A 21,763-nucleotide genomic window follows, 5' to 3' on the forward strand; every position below is an offset into this window, starting at 1 on the left:
GAGGGCATTCGAACGCGTTCCATATTATTGCATTTTTCAAAAACATTTCTAACGGAAACTTCTCGCAAGACACCACGAACATACACACCGACTCCATTCTCTCCTGTCCACCCTAGTGTCCGAGTACAACAAGAACCAAAATGCAGACTTCCATTCTCTTCATCCTCACTACTCTACTAGCTAGCCAGGCACTCGCGAAACCTGCACCGGCACCGGTTGCGGCGCCAGTTGCGAACCCGGTCCAGGAGCTTGATCCACGCCAATCACCTGGCAAGTCGAACTGCGTGGAAGCTCCTGAATGCGGCCCAGGAAACCGCGGTGCTGCTTGCACAGAGACTTGTGATGTAGACGTCCGTATTCACATTTTCCACTCACCTGCGAACTCTCTGCTGACGATGGATTCCTGTACAGGGTGCTGGAAGAGTAACCGAGAAAGGCACCTGTACGAACACCGCGTTCGGTGATGCATGCATCTAAATAAATTACGATTACATGTCTTCATTGTCAGGTTCGCATGGAAGCAGCTCACAGTATGGTGGTCAAGATATATGTTTATAGTTCATGTTTGAACTATGTAACCTCAAGCATCAGCGAGGAATGAGTTGGTTTTGATACTTTATCGAGAATACCCAAATTAAAAACAAATACGAAACTCAAGCCACTGTATGATCTCCTGACCAAATGGACTTGTACAACTGAAACGAACCCTTTTCTTGAAGCCAAGGAACGTGGCCTAACACTGTCACTCTCAGGATAATCAATTATCACTATAGTTCTTCTGCTTTTTAACTGTAAAAGGTGTACGTATAATTATGCGATGCGGAATTTAAACCGCACTTCACGATAACAACAGTTTGCGGCGGCTTCGTGGTTGTTAAGTTCAAATCATTAGCCATCCAGTTTATGCTCTCGTATTAGACATAGGTAGGGGCTTGGAACGGGGCAGCAAGATTCTGCACTTCGCATATTCGTGGTTCAGCCGTTGGTCAGCAGACAGTCAAGGTTACAATAGCTTGAAAAGTTTACATCGAGCGAATCGTATGCCATGAGCAAGTTTTCTCCTGAGCCATTGCAAGTTGCTGCTTTTACTAAAGCGCCCTCTGATCTTTTAAGAGTCAACATGCAATTCCACATCCTGTTCGTTCTTGCCGTTCTTGTTAATCAACTCGTGACGGCACAATTACCAGTCCAAGAAGTGTCTTCTCACGATAGCCTTAGCAATGAAGCAAATTTTGACGTTGCTTATATAAACAGTTGCCATAGAGATGTTTTATATTGACCAAAGGTTAATTCTTGCCTACAAACTTTACACTAACACAAGTTTTCTCAACTAGGGTGGCAGCGTAGATACTCGGAAAGGCATATAAGAAGGCGGTCATCACGGTTTAGGCTGCTCACTCCATTTAGATGTTCAATGTTAGATAAAAGGTGCATCATTAAAATTGCGTCGAAGCCTCGTCAGTGATAAATCAGCCATGAACAATTTTCCTGGCGACAACCGATCACTGTTCGTTCCGGCCACTTTGTACGCCACCAACAGTAAGTTCCAGAGTCTCGCGGCCGTACAGTAGAGCACTGTAAAAGCTGTATGTGGTAGTCGTATCCAATAACAGGGCTAGATCTACAAGCAGTTCCGTATCTGCCATATAACAGGCTATTTCCGTTACATCGGAACCTCAAATAAAACTCAACAGGTCCTTCTTAGGACGGTGTGGCAGGGACCATTGTCCTCTCGCCCCCTCATCAACAGGTTCATGGTGATCCTCCTCTGCCCTTCTTTGTTCGCTCTTTTCCTTCTTGCCATCATCGCCACCATCATCGCCGTTACCTGGCTCGGGGTATTTCTTTAAATGCTCCAAAGCCCAAATCATCTCCTCCGTAAGCACAGGCGGAACCCGCCCCTTGCCTCTGAGCGTCGGCAGACCCGCGACCCGGTACAAGCCCGTGAGCCACTCGAGAGTCTCGCCCGTCTCCCAGGGAATATCATGGAACTTGCGTCCTTCTCTTCTGACGGTGTCCTCCCTCTCCTTCTCCCACCGCTCTTGCTCCTCCACAGGGGGTAGCGCAACCGAATTCCTCCCTGAAAAGAGTCTGGCAAGGGCAATGGCCTGGTACTCGAAGCTCCTGAACGTAAGAACGCGCGGCATACCCACGATACCCAGGGTCTTGAAGTCCTGGAAGAAGGTGTGCCAAAAGGTCTTTTCCAGCTTGCCCTTCTTGTAGTCGTACAACGGCCTGCCGCCGTTCTCTTTGCTGTTCCAGAAGGGATACGACGCCTTGTACCCCGTGCAGTAGATGACGAAATCCACGTCGTCAAGATACGTGCCGTCCTCAAATACTATCCTTCCGTCGAGGAGGAACTCTTTAATTACAGGCTTCCATGCTTGCCCGGCTGGCGGCTCGTCGCCGTCCCAGCGGGACTTGGACCGGCGGGATTGGTAAACAGGGTTAGCAGCCGTGCCGACCAGCTCAGCGGTCACGTCGTGCCCGGAGGCAGAGTTGCCGATGACAACGACCTTCTTCCCAGCGTACTTCTCCGGAGAGCGGTACGTCTTGGAGTGGACCACGCGGCCCGGGAATTTGCTGATATACTCTTCCAGACCCTTGACTTGCGGAACCTGTAAAATTCTGTTAGCAACACAAGTCTCGTCGACACCAACCAAGCCGGGTAAAACAGAGATGGAACTCACGTATGGGACGGAGTAATGCCCGTTTGCAAACACGACGGCATCAAAAACCTCCTGCCACCACACGTCGACGTTTCGCGCGGGGTCGAACTTGCGCAGCGTGAGCCGCCACTGTTCGGGCCTGTCCGGGGCGGGGATCCTCGTGACGTCCTCGACGGTGGTATTGAGGACGAGCAAGTCATCCGTCTTGTGCTGCGAAAAGTAGTTTTCAACGTACTGCCGCGGGATCCAGTGCGGCGCGAAGGGGCCGTAGGCGAATCTGGAGTCCGAGAAGGACATTGCGACGTCGGGGACGTTGGTGCTGTTTAAATTGTAAGCATGTTTTTTTTTAACCTCGCTATATGGTCATGAAAAGGTCAGCTCACGTCAAAGAATGGTAAATCGGCGTCTGTGTAAACCGCTCCTGTTCGGTGCTGTGAGGCCTGACCTGCGGCAGCTCGGTCGGGATCTCCAGTGCCGGGTCAAGCGCCGGGGGCAAACTTCCCGGCTGGAGCGGGGGAAGCTCGGCCGGGTTAGGATCGTAAATCCTGGTTCATGTCAGTCATTCCGTCTTTGACATTTGAAAGGGCTGATTCAAGGTTTCAATTACCATGTTCCACCGGCGGACTCTCTCCGCTCAAACACGCGGATCTTCTCAAAGTAATCTTCCGCCTTGAAAGAAGCAGCTGTAATGGCACCTACAAGACACAAAGAAAAAACAAAGTCAGCATTCCTTTTTAAACTCTGAAGCGGGTGGAAAGTACGCAGACGACCTATCCTGTGGCCAAGCCTCGCGGTTTGACACTATAAGGGGATATAAGTTACCTGCAGCGCCGGCGCCAATGATGGCCACGGACTTGATCTTCCGCTCGCCGCCCATAGTGTCCCTTTTCTTCCAAACGTTGAAAAACAGGCTCAGATCAAATAAAGCAACATAAACCGCTTTCGTAAGTCATATACGTCTCTAGCAGGCAAATGTGTAATCTAAAGGGTCGCGAGTAAATTAAATAAGAAGAAACATTTCCTCCCCCTCGAGGGAGATGGAACTCAGGCCGAGGCGGGAGTCAGGCCATTGCTCATTTGTCATCTGCCGGGTATCGGGAGAGGGGGAGCTGGGTTGATCGGATGCATTCGCAATCTGTCGCCATCCTCATACGTGATTTCACCATCGATGGCATCACGTGAGAAATGGGTAAGATGCCCGGCAGAGGGGTCGGGGGAAAAGGGCAGAATTGGAACTATGAAGGTTTCGGAGGATGTCCATTGTGGGAAAAGGAAAAAAACCGGCAATTTGCATCAAATCGTGTTGAGCTTAATTGAGTTCAGGATGACGGTTGGTGTTTAGGAGGTTGACTGAGTTTCGCGGATATGCCGGGGGTTCCACGTTTGGCAAAAGCCGGCGCGATTGGCCTTTGTCGCGGAGCTTGAAAGCGGCCGGTTCATTCGTCCGCCCGGCCGGGATCGTCTGACGGCCCGGCAATTTCGGCCTCGACTTGAGACGGTCTACTATGTAATATTGGCCTCAACTGAATGGGTCAACGGTCATTTTGATTTGCCATGTTTCCAAAAGTTTCCAGTACCAACAGGTAAAAGTGACTGAAATGGCAGGTGTAGTTGCATAGGAAATTGTACCACGCCTTGCTGGGCGAATTCAAGTCATTTCTAGCCGTGTAATTTCGGGCTTGCATTGAATATGGATTTATAGAGTTCGTTCATCGCTAGTACTACAGTTTTTTTCCGGCTCACTACTAACCCTAACACAATAACTTATTGACTTGATTATAATGCGCAACGAATCCGCCACTATCTACGGATACCAACACACAAACTAGCTGGCCTAAGGTTCTCGTAAGTCCGCCACCTAATATCAAATCCACATGAAGACGAACTCTCCAATGTTCTTTAGAAAACAAGCACATCACTACTATCCAAATAAGTCATCACAGGTAAAAACAGAAAAGTCCAGGGGTATATCAATCAATTGCGTCCAAAACCCATCACACAAGCTCAAGCCAAGCTCGCACGTTTGCGGGTTCAGGCGGAATGCCTCAACATGATCCATCCACGGCATCCCTTCGTTTTATCGGGGTCTCATCTATATACACAAAACGCATGACGTGGTCCTCATACAAAAACAGCAACAACAACAGCAACAACAACAAAAAAACACATTTCCATCATCGTCGCTCAACCCATCAACATTTCATTACAAACAAACGTCATGCCATCTCGGATCCATCGTCAACAAAAAGCCCATCTGATATCAATAATGTAGAGTAGAAACACGAAAAGGAAAAAAAAAAAAAATGCCCCAGAGTAACAAAAAACTTACCTCCCTTGCAGCCTTTTTCTTCTTCTATGGAAGATTCAACTAGGAGAGGGGGGATAAAACAGGAAAACCGTAAACGCCAAAGGTGCAAGATTAATATGAGTTATCCGCGCATCGTTATGCTTCGAGGGAGACGTAGGTGATCAGCGACGGAAAGGGTTGGTGAAGCGGCTGCCACTGAGACGGCTTCCACTAAGCCGGCTGCCGCCGACACTGCTCCCCATACTGCTCGACATGCTGCTCATTTTGTCGCTGACCTTTTCTCCGAAGCCGCCCATCCACTTGGGCATCTTGAGACTCATGCGCACTTGGCCCTCGACGATGATGCTGACGAGGTTGAGCACGGCGTATGTGCCTGAGCCTAACGCACGGAAGACGGCAAGAATGGCGACGGCCCAGAGAATGAAGGCGAGGTAAAAGTTCTCGCCGATACCGCGCTCGCTGTAGGCCTCGGACACAGCCATGGCGAGGATGGCGTTGGCGATGAGCCACGAGAGCACCATGTAGGTACGCACGCTCTTGTAGTAGTCCTCCTGCATCTGCGCTTCGGAAATGGCGTTGGGCGGGACCTCGACGCGGTCACGGAGGTTGCGGAGCGCCTCATCATACCCGGAGTCGATGTCGAGCTGCTCTGAAGGCATCTCCAGCTCGACGCTGTTTCCCTTTCCGATGGCACCTCCCAGGTCCGTCTTGATGACGTTGTCTCCCTTGGTTCCCCATGTGACGTCGTGCGTGTTGCAGAACGCGTAGACCTGGAGCGTACAGATGTAGGCCGGGAGCAGCATGAAGTACTGCGCCGAACTGGTGAACATGTGCCAAGGATCGAGGTACAGGAACGACATGATGAAGTAGAGGCCGACGGTCGAGAGCGTGGAGACAATGAGATTGGTGAAGACGTTCTGGCCCATGTGGATCTCGGGGTTGTCCTTTTCCTTAAACTGCCGGACGACGATGAAGATGGTGGCGAAGGTCGTGTATATCATGATGATGCTATAAGCGACCATACTGAACAGGTACATTTTCTTCGCGCCCTGCGGACGATTACCTAGTGACAAGATGAATTGTGTGCAAATGAGCAGCACGCAGGTGTACCGCAGGAAAGTGAAGATGTAGAGACCAATTTTGTGACCAAAGGGATCGACCGTGGGGTCGGCCAGACCGCCCGCCACGAAGTAGAAGGTGAGGTAGAAGTTTGCCAGGGAGAAGTAGGTGAACATGAGCTGGAGGAACTGGTAGACGAATTCAATGTGGAGGAGTACTTTGCGCGCAATCGTGTGGTCTGTCGACCAGATCTGTTTGAAGTGGACCAGCGAGTAGACGGCAGCAAAGAAGGCGCCGTTCAGCCAACGACGTCTCTGCGAGATGAACTCGGGAACAGTGTCTAGAAGTGTTTTCATTAGCTGGCGTCAAATCAATTGAGGGAAAACGGTCTCTTACCTGGCACATCCGTCTCACCGTGACAACCCTTGACGTACTTCAACACCCAGCTCTCTCCACGTTTGGCTACCAGCTCCCAGCAAAGAATACGATCCTCAGCAAGGTACATGTTTGCCGTGAAAACGTCTGCATGCTGGCCGTGGAGCGTCTCTCCCTTGAAGTACTGACTGAGGGGGCCATGGCCAGTCTCGTCGTTCTGCAGGGCGTGGTAACGGTACGCACTAAGCGCACCAGGTAACACAGTAATGTAGCCAAAGATCGATTCCAAGGGCTTGTCCAGGATGTTTGACATCTTGTACTCAAAGTTTTGTGACGCGACGAGAGGATTCAGCAGGTTCGATCCGAATCGTCCCTTCATTGCCTTGATCTCACCACAAGCACCGGCAACGTTGGAGTCGTTGTCGAATGCCTTCCAGAGATGGTAGAGCGAATTGCCACCGGGCCTGGTACCCACGTCGAGCAAGATACAAACATTGGGGTTGAGGGCCTTTCCAAAGGCGTTGAAGAACCAACGGTGGGAGTTGAGCTTCCTCTGGTTCTTCTCCTTGAGACAGAAAATCATCTGGCAGGGGACGATGCCCTTCTCGGCACCCTTGAACTTGAGGTCCGAGTCGAGCGAGACCTGCGTCGTGTACTCGTACACGTGAGCCTGCACGGCCTTCTGATTGACAAAGTTCTTGGCGATACCATGCTGGTAGACGCCCATGGCAGCCAACGCATCGAGCGTACGCGGGTGAATTTTCTCTCTGCCGTCGGAGACGATGCAGACGACAATCTTTTGCCATCCCTGGTCACCCCAGGTACGCGAACGGGAACGCGAGCAGAAGTGAGAAATATTCTTCATGACGGCGTACATTGTTCTCGTGAAGTCAAACTCGTTCTCGTTGAACATGGTGACGCAGATGAACAGCTCAGTCTCACGGGTGGTCTTGCCAATGGTCTGCCGCAGTTTATACCCACGTTCAACAAAGTCGTCAGGGTCGCAGGTGACAGCCGTGTACCGCATATGAGTGAACTCGACCTCGTCGCGGCGCGGCAGGAAACTGTAGAGAATCGTGGGGATCTTGCACTCCAGAACCAGCTCTCCGTTGATAAGCTGGACCTCCTTCCTCGACATTTGCGGTGCACGCACACCTCTACGTTCCTGCTTTCCATCAGGAGCGGGACCGTAGTGCTCAACCTTCTCATTGATGTCGGTTTCGGTCCCCTCCTCACTAAGGGTAACTTGGTCATGAGAGAGGTATGACTCCTTCATGAGATGGCTCTCGCTAATGTCAGTCTCCGGGCCGAAGACGTCATCGGCGTCATGCAGAGGAATTGAGACCGTAGCATCATCAGCAAAGGCAGCCGAGTTACGGTTTGCGCCAGCCGAGAACAGCGGTGCGGGAGGGAGGGGACGCCTTGGGCTTCCGCCGTATCTGGACGACGGGGTTCCCGGTCTAGGGCTGCCATTGAGGTCGGCAGGCTCATAGATTCCAGTTGGAGGTGGTCTGGTGAACTCTGAAGAAAGGCGAGAGGGACTGTATGTCCTGGTAGGGGAGTCGCGGCCGGACTGGAAATCGTACGTGTAATCGTGGTCATACTCCTGTTCGTAAGTACGTTCATACTCGCGAGCGTAGTCGCGGCCCTGGAACGGCACGTAGGTCGAGTCGGGCGGCGGCATGCTGGGCGGGTCTCGGATAGACGAGCGGTCGGATATGATGGACGATGCGTAAGAACGTCTCGATGATCGGGGCCTATTTTCTGCGTGTGAGCTTCCGCTTGAACTGGAGTCTGACAAGGGGGCAACAGGGCAGCAAGAAGATTTATGAAACTCCTTCCTCCGCGGCGAGAGACCCTCTGGTATAGTCGGGAGACTGCTCCGCAACTCTGCGTCTCTCATGTAGCTAGACTTCTTCCTTTTCTGCAGCTTAACTGTAGTAGAGCGTGCTGACTTGGGAGAGATGTGCTGAGTATCACTCGAGTCAACAGCATCCACGCTGGTCACCCTTGGCACGCGAACAATCGTTGGAGACGAAGAGGTCGACGGTAGCGCCTCCTCCTGCTGCCGCAATACTTTCAGGTGTTCAGGAGTCGAGATCACCGGGTCTGCTGCGCCCGACTTCTTTCTGCGCAGCGAGAGCGGGCGCGGGAAGAGGCTAGACGACGACTCGGGCGTCTTGAGATGCTGCGGTTGAGAAGGAGACGAAGGAACGCGCAAAGAAAACGAATCAGATGTAGAAGTGGAAGCAGCAGAAACTTGTGAAGCGCTGTTGCTGAAAGAAGCTGTCTGGATGTGAAGGTTGGAAACTACATACGCTGGGCGGCTGTGATTAGGCTCCTCTACTGAAGTCAAGAGGCGGATGGCGGCGGGATTGTTGGAACGCCCGGTCGGGGTGTCGTCGTCGCGATCATCGTAGGCTGGGAGGCTGTAGTCAGGCGGTCGCGAAGGCGTATTCGGATCCATTCTGGCTGTGTGTCTGCGCCGCCAGTTACTGGGGCGAATGTCTCAAGAGATGAGGACGAAATGTTTCTTTGGCCGGGGGAAATGACGTTTATTCTCTCAACGGGTCCGGCGCCACGATGGAGGTCTTGAGTGGAATTGGTGTAATCCAGCCGAGAGGAGTGGTGGATATGATATCGGCTTGAGACTTATCGAAGAAACTCAGTCGTCGATGAGTTTTGGGGTGTAAGTGAAGGTCGCCAGGTTTTTCGCTGGGTGAAATCTCCGGATGGGCAATTTCAGCAGTGCGAGAAATCCAACTAGCTTTTTGGTAAAGTGGGATCGAAGACAGGTATTAAGAAGCAGCAGCAGCAGCAAGAAACCTGCAAAGAAGGAAAAAAAAGCTGGGGGTGGGCAGTCAATGGGTGCCTATGTGACAAGCCCAGCGCATCCGTGAGTGTCGAGGGGCAACAGGGCGGATCGGAGAGTTAAATCGCGTTGGCGGGGTAACCAGCCTCCCCGTTGGCGTGGGAGTCGTGTGGTGTCCTGGCTGCAAAAAGCGGGACAGGTACCGTAGCTACGTAGTACAGTACAGGGCCTGGATTGGTAGGGAGGCTGAGTCTCTCAGTGGAACCGCTTAGCGGCTGCTTAGCGCCCACCGCCCTGCTGTAGTGATGCACTACGTAAACTCCGTAGTACGTGCTGGGCTGGTCTCCCTTGGCCCATTACCCAAAACGGTCGACGAGTAAACAGATTGAGATGTCGGTGTCCATCAGTGATGCGTTCTCGTCTCCTCTTCTTTTGCTAAGACTCCGCCTGTACCTGTCAAACACTCTCACCTGGGGCACAACCTGGCCTTTGCGCAAGGGAAACAAACAGGCACCCCCGGGGCTTGCGCCTTTTCTTTTTGTTGATGTGGTGGTATTCGTCGTCTAGTCTCATGGGGCCTCCTCATTATGTCTTGCGCGATATGCAAGGCACATCGATCTGCTTGCTGCACATGATATACATCCCCCATACTCCATCTATGTAAGATAAACAATGCCCGCCTGTGTCTTCAAAGGATCCCCATTTTATCATCAACCCACCTTATACTCCCCAGAGCTCCCTCCAACGCTTGTCGTCTGTCCTCAACGGCCCATCGAACCGTCCAAACCTCGCCGGCAGACCCTCGTTCGCTTCGGGCAGGCAGATCCACTCTCGCACGCAATCCGGGACCTCCTCCTTGATGTGACTGATGCAGATCAGCGCTTGCTGATCAGTGAGGCCCTTGACCCTCACGTTTCCCGCCTTGGCGATCTCGCTATCCACAATCCGCTCGCCGCTGTACGTCTTCTCCTCGCCCTTGGCTAGGAAGAGCATGCACTTGTCTCGAACGGCGTCGTCCATGCCGCTGAACGCTTCGTCGAGGACGACCACGTCGGGGTTCTTGATGGCGGCGCGCAGCAACAACGCGATACGTTGAGCACTGAAAGAGAGGCCGCCGAAGAGGTGGAAATCAGCCCAGGCCAGATCATCGCCCTTGTTGGGTGAGTTTTGGTATTCCGGGTTCAACTCCGGCGCGAACCATCGTAGAGATGCCTCGACCTTGCCCCTTGCCTCATCGTCGAGCTTGGGAACCGCCTTGAACGTATCTGCCCACGCATTCTCCAAAACCTGCCGCACTGTCAGGGAACGAGGCATGTGCTGATGAACCTCGGGACTAGAGTGACCGATCCGTGACTGGATGTCCCAGAACGTAAGTGGCCTCTGGCCCGAGCCAGGCTCAGGCAGTCTGCTTCTACCAAACAGCTTGATCGGCAAAGAGTACGTCTGAGGGTGATCGGAGCAGAGGAGAGAAACGATGGTAGTCTTGCCCGAACCGTTCGGGCCAAAGACTCCCCATCGCTGTCCTCTGCGTACCGTCCAAATCAGCCCATCCTTGGATCCAGAAGGCGTATCTTGAGACCAGTTCCCGAGGGCAATCTTGCTACCATACCTGACCTGACAGCCATCCATCTCAACAAGAGGCTCCCCAACAGGCGTTTCAGCAGCAGCAGCAGCAGCATCATCTGTAGTCGCCGTAGCGGCAACATGCTTCTCCTTCTCCGAGGCTTCCATAAGCCCGTCGCCCTGGATGCCCTTTGCTGTCAGAGTCTTGCCCATCTCTACTAGAGAATGCACCGGCAACTTCTCATCCTCCACGAGACCGCCCTTCCACACGCCTCTGACATATTTCCTCAACCCTTCCAACACGATATCTTTGGGTCCCATAGAGCCTATCTGGCAGTCGCTCCGTAGGTAAATCAAATGCGTAATCCAGTCAGGCAAAGGATCCTGCGGCCTGACGGAGAGCACCAGACGAGGGCTCTGCTTCTCTGCCAAGCTCTGTAGCAAGGGACTCAACGACGCCACAGTAGGCGGATCAAGACCCATGAACGGCTCGTCCAGGAGCAGCACCTCGGGCGTCGTAAGCAGCGCCCTCGCGATGCGCGCCCTCCTCCCCTGGCCGTTGCTCAAGAAGGCGACGGGCAGGTCGAGCAGCTGGTCCAGTCGAAGGTCCTTCACGACCCTCTCCAACAGCTCCTTGGGTATCTCCCCCTCGTCCTTTTGTCTCAGTTCCCTTTCAAGCGTGTTCTGCTCGAGGTTCCCCAGCAAAAAGTCCCGTAGCGAGTAATCCGTATTTTCTCTCCTCGATTCGTACCTGGCGGCAAGGTACGCGCTCGTAGTCGGTCCGCCGATCCCCGCCCCTTGCTCGCCGTCAAACCCAACATACTGTATCGCCTTGCTCGCCGTCCGCAGCCGCGGGGGAACGTCCTCGCTCGAGAGGTACGGGTACGACCTCGACGCAGGAGGGATGGCGAGGTGCTGGCCCCTGATGACCTGCAGCAGCGTCGTCTTGCCAGATAGAGACGGGCCGACAATGCACCAGTGCTTCTTGGGGCCTTGGGCCGTCGACGGCAGTTCGAAGCTCAATTCACTGAACAGCGGGGGGTTAGGGTGCGTCGATTGAACGTTCGGATGACGGCGGTAGAAAGTGCCGTTCGCGATGCGCAAGATCGGCGCAGAGGAACGAGATGGTAACCTCATTGTCGAAATATGTTGGAGCTTTTCAATTGACCACCGATTGGTGGCCTTTTTAAACTCTGTTTTTTCTAGAAAACAGAAAGAGAGAAGAAAAGAAAAAAAAGGTTCAAAAAGAAAAAACCCCAGTTATCGTAATTCAAAAGTGACTGTTCTTTCGCACATCGCATTCCAAACTCATCCTAGAGCCCAGCTTTCCCCGGACTTTTTCTTTTTCGGTAACGTAATGGAGCGAGCCAGCGGGCTGCGATCTCGGCCAGAAGCTCATCCGTCATCGACCCCCCCCCCCTCCCCACTACGGGTACCTCGACGCTCCGCAGCGGCCGGGGAACGAACGGACCAGGACCGACAGGGGTACGAGGATTGCTGCTCCCTCCTGCCGCGCCTGCGCACTTCAGCCTGGAAACCACGTGACCACATTATCTAAGCAGCAATCCGAACCAGGGAAGCAACGCAACCGCTGGAGAGCTCCAGGCACATCACCGTAGCGCGCAAGCTCCCAGTATCCTCATCATCGTCGTCGTCCAGCCTCATCAACCAACGTCAACGACTCCCAACTGCCATACCATAATACCCACTCAAAACAAAAAACCACACACAAATCTTTCAAGATGTCGGTGAGTAACTACACCTCATCACTCGTCACACATCACCAGCACAAGAAGAAACTAAAATGGAATCCTAACCCCCCCCCTTCCAGATGCGAATCGTCCCCGCCGCAAACCAACCCACAACCTTCGCCGCCGGAGCCGCCGCCCCCTCGGCCCCCGGAGTCCACGATACCCTCCGCGCAGGCGTAGGCCAGACGGTCCTTGACGCGAAGAACAACGTTCCCGCGAGCGCACACCCCCTCGAGGCCCGCCTCAAGAACTGGGAGGCCACGCAGGAGAACATGCGCATGGAGACTCTCCGCCGCACCTTTGGCGTTTCCGAGCCCATCCGTCGCCAGATGGAGCTCAAGATCACCCAGAACGGCGAGTGGCGGCCCGCCGCCCTCGGTGGCCACCAGGCCAGCGTCCACGAGGAGATCCTCCGCGGCAAGGACACCAGCATCAGCTGGGAGGACGTCTTCACCGGCGAGGAGAGTGTGGGCATCGTCGGCATGCACGACGAGATGGAGAGGAAGCTCAAGATTTAAGGCATTTAGCATGTCCTGAGGAGAGGACGGGATGAACAAGAAGAGGATGATTTGGAATTGTAACACTACGACATGCGCAAATGACCTTTGGAACAAGGCGGCTGGGAGAAACCCAAGACCATAGAGGATTTGCTAGGGCCCAGGGAACAGGGAACAAATAATGCGTTCTACTATCCTATGGACAAATCACCCATGAAGTGGGCGTGAAGAGAGCAAACAGAATAACAAAAAATACACAGCTATGATACGCCAAAAGACTCCTAATTCCCCGTATCGTCTTCGCTCTTTGTAATACGCTCGATGGGATGTTGGGGTGCGTGCCGCAGAGACACAAAAAAAACATGAAGAAGAGATGGAGAAAAAAAAAGAAAGGGAAAAAAGGAGCCTTAAAACACCCAGTCCGAAAGCCTCACCAGACCAGCCGGCCTATGATGGTCACATCTGAAAATGCATGTAATATCAGTATCGAGCCCATAACCCCGGCCAGGCCCCCTTGACCTTTGTGTCTCTGTGTCGGGCACCAGAGGCCAAGGCAGTGCATGTCATATCCTGCCCTCCTGCCTCCTTCCCATGCACGTCATTCTTCCCGTGGATAAGGAATGGATTTTAGGGGGTGTAGAGGATGCCGAGAAAACATGAAAAAACGAAAGCCGGATTTTGGCGGCACGACTATAAGATTACACAGCATCCGCCGCCGCCCTCTCTGGAGCGGCTGCCGCCCGATGCCGATTTGTTGCCTCCCTTGGGCTCTTCTTCCTCGACAATATCGGCAGGCCGGACTGTCATGTGAACAACGTTTGCCGTCTCGGCGCTGAAGTGGTACTCTGCCAGCCGTTAGTAAGGGGGTAACCTGGGTAAGTGCAACGGGAATGCCTACGCTTAAGCTGGTCCTTGTCGTCCAACAACTTTCCGAAATGAATCAACCGTATGCTGCTGGGGCTGGCCGGTTTTTGATCCCACTCTTCACGCCACTCCCGCAGTATCAACTCCTTTAGCGTGTAGACGCTGATGCTGAATGGGTCCTTCTTTCCGGCTTCCGTCAACCCAGGAACGTTGACGTTCCTCTTTGTCAGGTACTTCTCGTCAAGCTTGTACGGATGCCTCGCTCCTGTCGTCAAAAGTAGGGTGATATTGCACACGGGACCGTCGCTTGGTGAGACGGTGATGGACTGCACGTCATCGACTGAGGGACCAATTGCCAAGGTGTCGTCTTGGCTTGAAGCGGCGGGTTGCGATGGGGATTGCTTCTCCTTGCCCTTGGTCGTTGGCTCGACTGCATTGGCAATGCCATCGCTCGTTAACTCTTCGGTGGTGGGTATTTCTGGGAGTGTCGGGGCGACGGCACTGGACCCCTTGTCTGATGATGGGGCCTTTGCTGTTGTGTCTGCGGCGGTATCGGTATCGGTAGAAGAGGTCTGGGGAAGGTTCGTCATGGGAACGGCATCTTTGTGCTCGGCCAAGGATGCGTCGCCATCCTTGGGTACTGGTTGACCGCCGCTCATGTTGGTGTCGGATGGTTTGGTGGTGTCGGCCATTGCGGATGGCGATGGCGAAAGGATGGAGTCTCTCCTTTGCGGGATGGAACAAATCGGCTAGGAGGAGTAGCGGCGGATGGTGCGATGACCCGTGACGGCAATTTGTTAGAGAACGCCGATGCAATTGTTTAATGCATGCGGCAGACGCGAAAAGTCAGAGATCGTTTTGGACAGGTCTTTCTTTCCTGGGTAAAAGGGAATTGGGAAAGTCGTCGTCGGGTGAGACGGTCAAGAAGGCACGACCAGTGGGCGTTGGTAGTTGCCAGGATTGGGGGGTTGCGATGGAAGGCAGGTAGACCCGATCCAACCAAGTGGGAAAAAGGAAGGTTATGGGGGTCGAATTGGAGAGGTTGACTGGGCTGGGCGCTGTTTGCTGGGTGGGTGGGCGGTTCGGTAATAAGCCCGTTTTGCTGGGTCGGGCAGCTGCACGAGCGCCCCGGGCGGCGGTGGTAGGTACGCTGATGACGAGAAACGGGAATACTCGAGAGTAACCAACTCAACGATGAATAGGGTCTTTTGTTTTTCTATCACGTTTATATTATTCTGAATTCGCCCTCTGATGTTTCTGTTAGTTATAATGCTGAATATTTACGGTTGGTGGTAATGTGGTTGAAGATTCAATAACGGGAGGGGGCGCAAAGTGACAAGAACTAGTACAAGTGCGTGTGTGCGCCAGTGTGTCTGTGTGGTAGTACTGCTGTGTTTCTCCTTCCAATATGCGCGGCGTACCTTTTTTTCTTCCCTTTTTTTTTTGTTTCTTATCCTACTTTTATAACCCTGCTTTCACGTTTTCAAGAGGGTGGTAAGGGAGCATGCGAGACAGAATGATGTTGTAAGGATGAAGTAGTAAAGCTTGTCTCTTCCCGTTGAATTCCCGGACAGATCGGATCACGGTTTATAGCGGTCGAGTCGTGCAGCCTGTTTCGTCTTCTCAGGCCGTCATAGGCTACTATGCAGGTTACAGGCAGATGGTAGGCGGGACAGGGCACCAGCGGCGGCGGCGACAACGGCGGAATCCGGCAGCGAAGCGGCGAATCACTTGCCAGTCAAGGACTGAGGATGTTGTGCGAGCAGCAGCAGGCTCGGAATCACGGGATTTCGTGTCTCCAATTCTTATTTCTCTTTCTTTCTTTTTTTTTTCTCTTCTTCTTCAACTTTGCGTGATCCTTCCTTCAACAAATTTAGTCTCTGATGTGGTGACCTTTTCTGTAGCGGCGCAAGACGAGTGGACAGGCCTATATGTGTATGAGACAGCGAAAGGAGCCCACGTCAAAGGGGGCTGACGGCTGCTTGGGTGCTAAGAAAACGAGGCTGGCGAGAAGTGCAGTAGAACAATGCCCATGTCGGTGTTTAGGTATGCCAGTGTACTTCTGGCTGAATACGCGGAGTATATTCAATTGAATGACAACGTTTTCTTCTTCTTCTTCTACTTGTTGGTCTTCTCTACTACCTGAGAGGGAATGTGTTTGTTCTCTTGTCTTTTCTTTTTTTTTCTTTTTTCCCTCCTTCTATTTCCTCTTCTCTCGAAGGGTCCTGTTGCAGGCGCAGGGTCCAGGGTATAGCCGCGATACTTGTTACAAAGTATTCCGCTGTGTAAGGAAAGAGAATGCGACAGCGCAGAATTGGCACAGCTGTTTGGCTTCTTCCTTTCGCCTTGCTTCTGAAGAGGAACACCACACAAGACGCGCGGGAGAGGGGATCGCTGGCTTGGGAAGGCAGGAAGGCACGAAGGGTAGAGAATTGATCCACCCACCCGGCCCCAAGTCCAGGGTAAGTGCAGTGCATCAGCAGCTCCTCCCCCGTCCACGTCCCCGTCTCTCCATTCCCATCTCCATTCCATCCATTCCTTCCCCTCCTTCTCCAGGCCATTCCCCGTCCTTTTTTTTTTTTATTTTATTCTTCTTCTTGTCCCCCCTTGTTCCCCATCGGATCGGATGCTTCCACAACGTACATAGGACCTAGTGCTGCAGCCGAAGAGGAGACGACCCGATACTGGACTTTGCATTTTGCTCAAGCCATAGGGCCCAAAGGCAAGTTAATCACACTGTATTTCGCTTCTATTTGCCTCGATGGACTCGGTCTAGGCTAGCGCCCTGGCAAAGGAGTTGACAAGGAGGGGTAGAGCACGCTATGTCTGGTCTGGCCCCAGTATCTACGACGGAGCACTACCAAACAATGGCCTTGGCCGGGAGCACTACCGGGTAGCCCCAGCCATCACCGCTCCAAGTAGGCGCGCCACGACGAAGGGCATGACACAATTGTCCATTGGCACACACACTGTATGATGCACTACGCATGCAAGAAAGATAGTCGACTGACTGACTGGCTGACTGTCTGGTGAGAAAGATTGGATCAGGGTAGTAACAAATAAAGTCCAATGGCAAACACGGCACGAAGCGCAAGGGCAAAGCAAAACGGCAGGGTCGGGGCAAGCGCAGAGTGTCAATGCCAACCTGGAGCCTCTTTCCCCAGGCACATTAGAATCTAAGTTAAGGTACATAATTGCCTCAGCACGGCACCTCATTCACTCAACCCGGAGGTACGTATTTGGTCTCCAGTCCGTGAGTACGTACGTAGTATGCATCTCTTTCCACCTCTTGGCTTTCAGGGAACATCCAGCTTACTGTCCCTGGACGCCCGTATCTGGGCATCTCATAATCCAGTGGCCCTCCCCGAATCAATGCCATCAACGTGGGAACAGCCATCAGTTGTTTCAGTCAACCCCATACGCGTGTGGGAAAAAAAGATAAAATAAAATAAAAATGATACGAAAAATAATAATACTACTAATAAGAGGAATTCTTTCGGTAAAACCACGAGGATCCGGGGAGAAAGGGCGTCACCGCTCTGTGTCTCTCTTTTTTTTTCTCTCTCCTGACCATAACCTAACGCCAGTACCGCGTCAGTCTGTTTCTGAACATGGGACAACTGTAAGACGGTCCCAGATCTTGGACCCAAGACCAGGAACAACAAAACCCAACTCTACGGAGTAGTACGTAGTAACAACCACGCATCGTCACTGTCGTCATTGCAGAGCAGCTGCAACAGGCACGGAGGCTCTGGGGGTGCTTTAGCCTGCGAAGCTCGGGGAGGCATATTACACGCTCAGTCCTCATGTTCCTGACAAAATCTGAACTCTCGAAATAGAAGCAAACGACGAGCGGGAGCTTTGCTGCGTGGCCAAAGCACCCTGGAGGTGACAGTTGCACCCCTTCCTGTTCGTTCGGCTCATCGTTTGAAGGAACCAGTGAAGCGAGGGCAAAAACAGCAGAGGCCACGGAATCTCTCTCCAGAGACCGAACGCAGCCAGCCTCCTCCATGTGCCCTGCAGCCCTGCGGCGTTGCCCGCTGAACTAGCTTCATCAATCTATCAATCTCACGGTTCCAGCGGGAAGAGTGCCCGAGTTCCCCCTGCCCTTCCGTTCTCCAGTGCCTACCAGTCGCCTGTCAACTCGCTGTCACTGTCACTGACCTGCCTTAATCGAGGTACGGAAGATGGAGGGGGGATTTCGCAACAATTCCTTCTCCGGCACACCTAATCGCGTCTACTTCTCATTTGATCCATCACTCCAATTCCGAATTCGTTATGAATCCTAACGTAGACTTAAACCCCCCCCCCCCCCCCCCATTGGCCTCATACGAAGAACAGTAAAGGCGAGGTGCACACCGAGAAGAAAACAACGGGTCTCCATTCCCCCGATGCCATCATCGAACATCCCTTATCAGCGGGACGAAAGCTCCACATACCAGAATCTCTCTTAGTGTACTATCCGTCGTGTGCCAAAGCATTACCCCAGACCATTACCAAAACAGTGAAAAATTTAAAGTAAAGATTAACGCTACACACGGCCTCGTCTCGGTGTGGTGCTTCCCATGTGCGCTGGAGGGAAATCGCGGGGAGGAGGGGGTGGTGGAGGGGAAAGATTGGTGAACCATTTCCCCACGTCCCCACCTGATTGCGAGGCCCTCAAGCCCGCCGAGAGCTGCCAAGCCTAGCACACCATCCATCCACGGCCCGGTCATGTTTTCTTGGAGGGGGAGGGGAGCACGAGGGGAGGGAGAAGGCAGCGTCTCAATCTGTCAAAGTGTGTCAAACCCACGAGACCGGTCCTTCCTTCAGCTTTTGGCCCGCCACTTTTTTTTTTCCTTTTCTCTCTCTGTCTGATCTGCCGTTTTCCCTCCCCCCTAAAGATCTGGGCGAGGGAATCTGGGCTTTTAGACCTCCCGTGTTAGTCCATCCCGCCCGCCGCCACCTTGGCTTTACAAAGTAAGGAGGTGGTGGGAAAACATATGTCTCGTGCCCAGCTCGAAAACGTGTTACCTGCACTTCTTTGTCTGGTTACTGCTTTCAACAACCACGCGCTAACCTGCGGGATAGAACTCTACAATAGGGTTTGTAGGGTCAAGTTGAAATATGGAGAACCCTGAAAGTCAAGTGGACGACAGCCATGCTTCTCACTTTGTCAGACCGTAACGTGAACATAGCCCCCGGATCGTCATAGGTACTTTAGAATAGTCAACAAAAGTCATCTGCAATTATCGTCGACAAGTGAGGATATCATGTAGTCTACAGCAAACTCCCGCATTACGCTCTCTCAATATCCTACCCTACTCTTACAGCACAAGCAGATCCCCATTGTTCCCCTGCGCGGGCTGCACAACCTGCTGCGGCGCATGTTGGTTGACAACGTACCCCGTCTCGTAGCCCGATGTGTCTCCAAAAGAGTCTCCCTGGTCGATCCTCATCGCCGCCATCTGCTGGGGTCCGATGCTGGAGAAGTAGGCGTCCGCGTCGCTGACGGCCTGCGCGAGGTTGCCGTTGGCTGGGTTGATGTGCTGGTTGTGCAAGTTCATGTCCTGTGCCTGTCCGCCCATGCCCAACATGCTGAGACTCTTCTGGTTCTCGATCGAGGTTGGGAGAAGGTGCTTCTGCAACGCCGGCGAGTCGAGGAGCTTTCTCGGCCTTGCCGATCGGAACACCGTCTGTACCGGCTTGAGGTACACTGTAGCCAATGTTCCGACGTTGAGGCACATCTCCTCCAGAGTCGCCGGGTCCAAACGCTCAGACTCGGCCGTGATAGCCGGCTTCTCGCCCATGACGACCTTCTTGGCCGCATTCATGTCCGTAGACAGCAACCGCCAGTACATGTACGCGCGGTCTCGGAGATCGGGGTTGTCCGTCTCTTCCGTAGCCCACTTGAGCACTCTCGGCACCAGCTCTTGACCCTTGGTCGGTCTCTGGATGAACAACTTGACCGTCGCAGTAAGCAGCGCCAGCTGAACCTCTACCGGCTCCTCCGCAAAGGAGTACAAAAAGTCCTCGAGGAGCGCTTCGCTGTTCTCTATTCTGTCGGCATATTGGCCAATGACCCACACCATGGCGGCCTTCGCCTCTGGCTCGTCCAAAGAGTCAAGGTGCTCGCAAAGAGTGCCGATGATGGACTCATACTGGTTGGGGTACTTCCGGAAAATGTTCCTGATCACAACCGTGGCCTCCTGCACAATATACGTGACCTTGGTCGCAACTAGCTCGAGAAGCAGGTTGATACACTGCCGCGCTGCCGGTTCGATCTTGATGGCGAGCTTGCCTATCGCTCGCACAGCTTTCCGCACAAAGTGCACATCGATCTCGGTCGCGTACTCTCTAAGTTCGATCAAGACCTCGTCGATGTTGTTCTCGTTCGCCAGCATGAAAATGAGCTCCAGCTTGGTGACTTTGACATAGATGGGATCGTTGTACTTGCAGAAGAAGACGCGGATGTCGTTGCGCAGTACTTCCGGTCGGCGCTGCAGGATCAACAGGGCGTTTCTCAAAGCGAGATACTGCACTTCGGGTCCCTTTGCGAGAAGAGTGACCAAGGGCGGCGACAGCTTTTTGCAGAGTGCTGCGATCTGTCTCTGGTCTGCGATGTAATTCATCAGATACAAAATAACTCGGATGCAAGTAAGCACGACCGCCGAGTTTGAATGCGACAGGCGCGGCGATATGCGCTCAGCGAGAAGCAGGGCCTCTCCCCCCTCCTGAGGTACGTATGACATGAGCGCCTCGAGGATGTACGTCTGACCCCATCTGAAATCTCATGTCAGCAGCCGACTTCAACACCATCTTCAGGGCACCTACTCAGAGCAGTCAGGCAGAATAGCGACCATCTTGGAGGCATTGCTGTAGTCGATGGTGAGCTTGATGGCATCGCTTCGTTCCCAAATATCCATCAGACCCGCCAGAGCACTGGCAACTACGGTAGGGTTGTCGTCCCTGAGCAGCGTGTTTAGCCTGTCAATCAGATCGGACCCCTCAACCATGCGCCGGTCATGGTCATAGAGCTTCGCAACGCAAAAAGCCGCCGTCTTCCTGACGTATGGGTCTGCATCTTTCAACATGTGCTTGACCAGAGGAACGGTCGCTTCGACGAACTCGCGGACGTGGATATAAGACATGGTTCGCAGGGCAAGCGCTCTGACAAGGGGGTTGTGGTCTTCCATGTCCTGGACGCCGTTAGTCAAACTGCCCCTCCACATAACGCTATCGGCTTGCGCTCACCTGTTCCAACACTGGGATCGCCTGGACTGCTATTTCAGGTCGCATTCTGGCGTAGTTGACAAGGAACAAAAAGCACCTAGACAGATCGTCAATGGCAGTCCTATCCACGCGCGAGTGCTTCGCCATACATCTTCTTGATTTCCAAACTCTGGATATGCATGCAGCCGATGATGTCGGGAAACAGTGCAACCATATCATTGTTGCTCATGGTCATGTTCGCGACAATCTTCTTGAGGGCGATCTTCTTGCTCGCATTGTTCTTGTCTTTCTTGCCGCCGCTGTTAAGCTCGAGCCGGAGCTCGGCTACCTTGCCCTTGGAGGTTGTTAGTTGTTTTGGTAAATAAGCCGGCGGGGGCACATAGGCCATAAACATGATGGGCGGCGCATGTGCAATAGTTCAACGAAAACCGGTGCTTGGGGACAGATTCGATATTGCGGTGTGTGTTGGCGAGAGCTTCGGCAGAACAGCTCAGGCCACGGGGTACAGGAGGTTGGAGCTGGGAACGATGGGTAGGTAATGTAGGCGCCCGAGGCCCAAAAGAAGAGACTCTTGGAGGTGAAGACAGGGGTTCGAATACAATATATGCAGGTGTATCACGATGAATGGCACTCGATGGCGCGGTGCTTGACAA

General features: G+C 53.2%; 6 protein-coding genes across 6 annotated transcripts; 1 reads left to right on the plus strand and 5 right to left on the minus strand.

The window, feature by feature from the left end:
- Positions 1-1,676: 1,676 nt before the first annotated feature.
- Positions 1,677-3,546, minus strand: CTRU02_202457 (thiol-specific monooxygenase; the record flags this gene model as incomplete). The annotated part of the gene is made up of 5 exons (XM_036719872.2): positions 1,677-2,618; positions 2,691-2,988; positions 3,053-3,214; positions 3,277-3,364; positions 3,492-3,546. 5 exons carry the CDS (start codon positions 3,544-3,546, stop codon positions 1,677-1,679), a joined length of 1,545 nt encoding a protein of 514 aa, XP_036588574.2.
- A 1,592-nt stretch (positions 3,547-5,138) lies between these two features.
- On the minus strand, positions 5,139-8,878 carry CTRU02_202458 (chitin synthase 2; the record flags this gene model as incomplete). Its single annotated transcript, XM_036719873.1, has 2 exons — positions 5,139-6,376; positions 6,433-8,878. The coding sequence occupies 2 exons, from the start codon at positions 8,876-8,878 to the stop codon at positions 5,139-5,141; spliced, it is 3,684 nt and encodes a 1,227-aa protein (XP_036588575.1).
- Positions 8,879-9,943: 1,065 nt separating this feature from the next.
- On the minus strand, positions 9,944-11,923 carry CTRU02_202459 (ABC transporter; the record flags this gene model as incomplete). The annotated part of the gene is made up of 1 exon (XM_036719874.1): positions 9,944-11,923. One exon carries the CDS (start codon positions 11,921-11,923, stop codon positions 9,944-9,946), a length of 1,980 nt encoding a protein of 659 aa, XP_036588576.1.
- A 605-nt stretch (positions 11,924-12,528) lies between these two features.
- Positions 12,529-13,055, plus strand: CTRU02_202460 (Proteasome maturation factor UMP1; the record flags this gene model as incomplete). Its single annotated transcript, XM_036719875.1, has 2 exons — positions 12,529-12,534; positions 12,618-13,055. 2 exons carry the CDS (start codon positions 12,529-12,531, stop codon positions 13,053-13,055), a joined length of 444 nt encoding a protein of 147 aa, XP_036588577.1.
- A 669-nt stretch (positions 13,056-13,724) lies between these two features.
- Positions 13,725-14,590, minus strand: CTRU02_202461 (uncharacterized protein; the record flags this gene model as incomplete). Its single annotated transcript, XM_036719876.1, has 2 exons — positions 13,725-13,879; positions 13,933-14,590. 2 exons carry the CDS (start codon positions 14,588-14,590, stop codon positions 13,725-13,727), a joined length of 813 nt encoding a protein of 270 aa, XP_036588578.1.
- A 4,614-nt stretch (positions 14,591-19,204) lies between these two features.
- CTRU02_202462 (AP-1 complex subunit beta) lies at positions 19,205-21,504 on the minus strand (the record flags this gene model as incomplete). The annotated part of the gene is made up of 4 exons (XM_070204043.1): positions 19,205-20,660; positions 20,712-21,076; positions 21,132-21,206; positions 21,244-21,504. 4 exons carry the CDS (start codon positions 21,502-21,504, stop codon positions 19,205-19,207), a joined length of 2,157 nt encoding a protein of 718 aa, XP_070062625.1.
- Positions 21,505-21,763: the final 259 nt, after the last annotated feature.

Source organism: Colletotrichum truncatum, assembly GCF_014235925.2.
Source record: "Colletotrichum truncatum strain CMES1059 chromosome Unknown Contig_0001, whole genome shotgun sequence".
NCBI classification, from domain to species: Eukaryota; Fungi; Ascomycota; class Sordariomycetes; order Glomerellales; family Glomerellaceae; genus Colletotrichum; species Colletotrichum truncatum.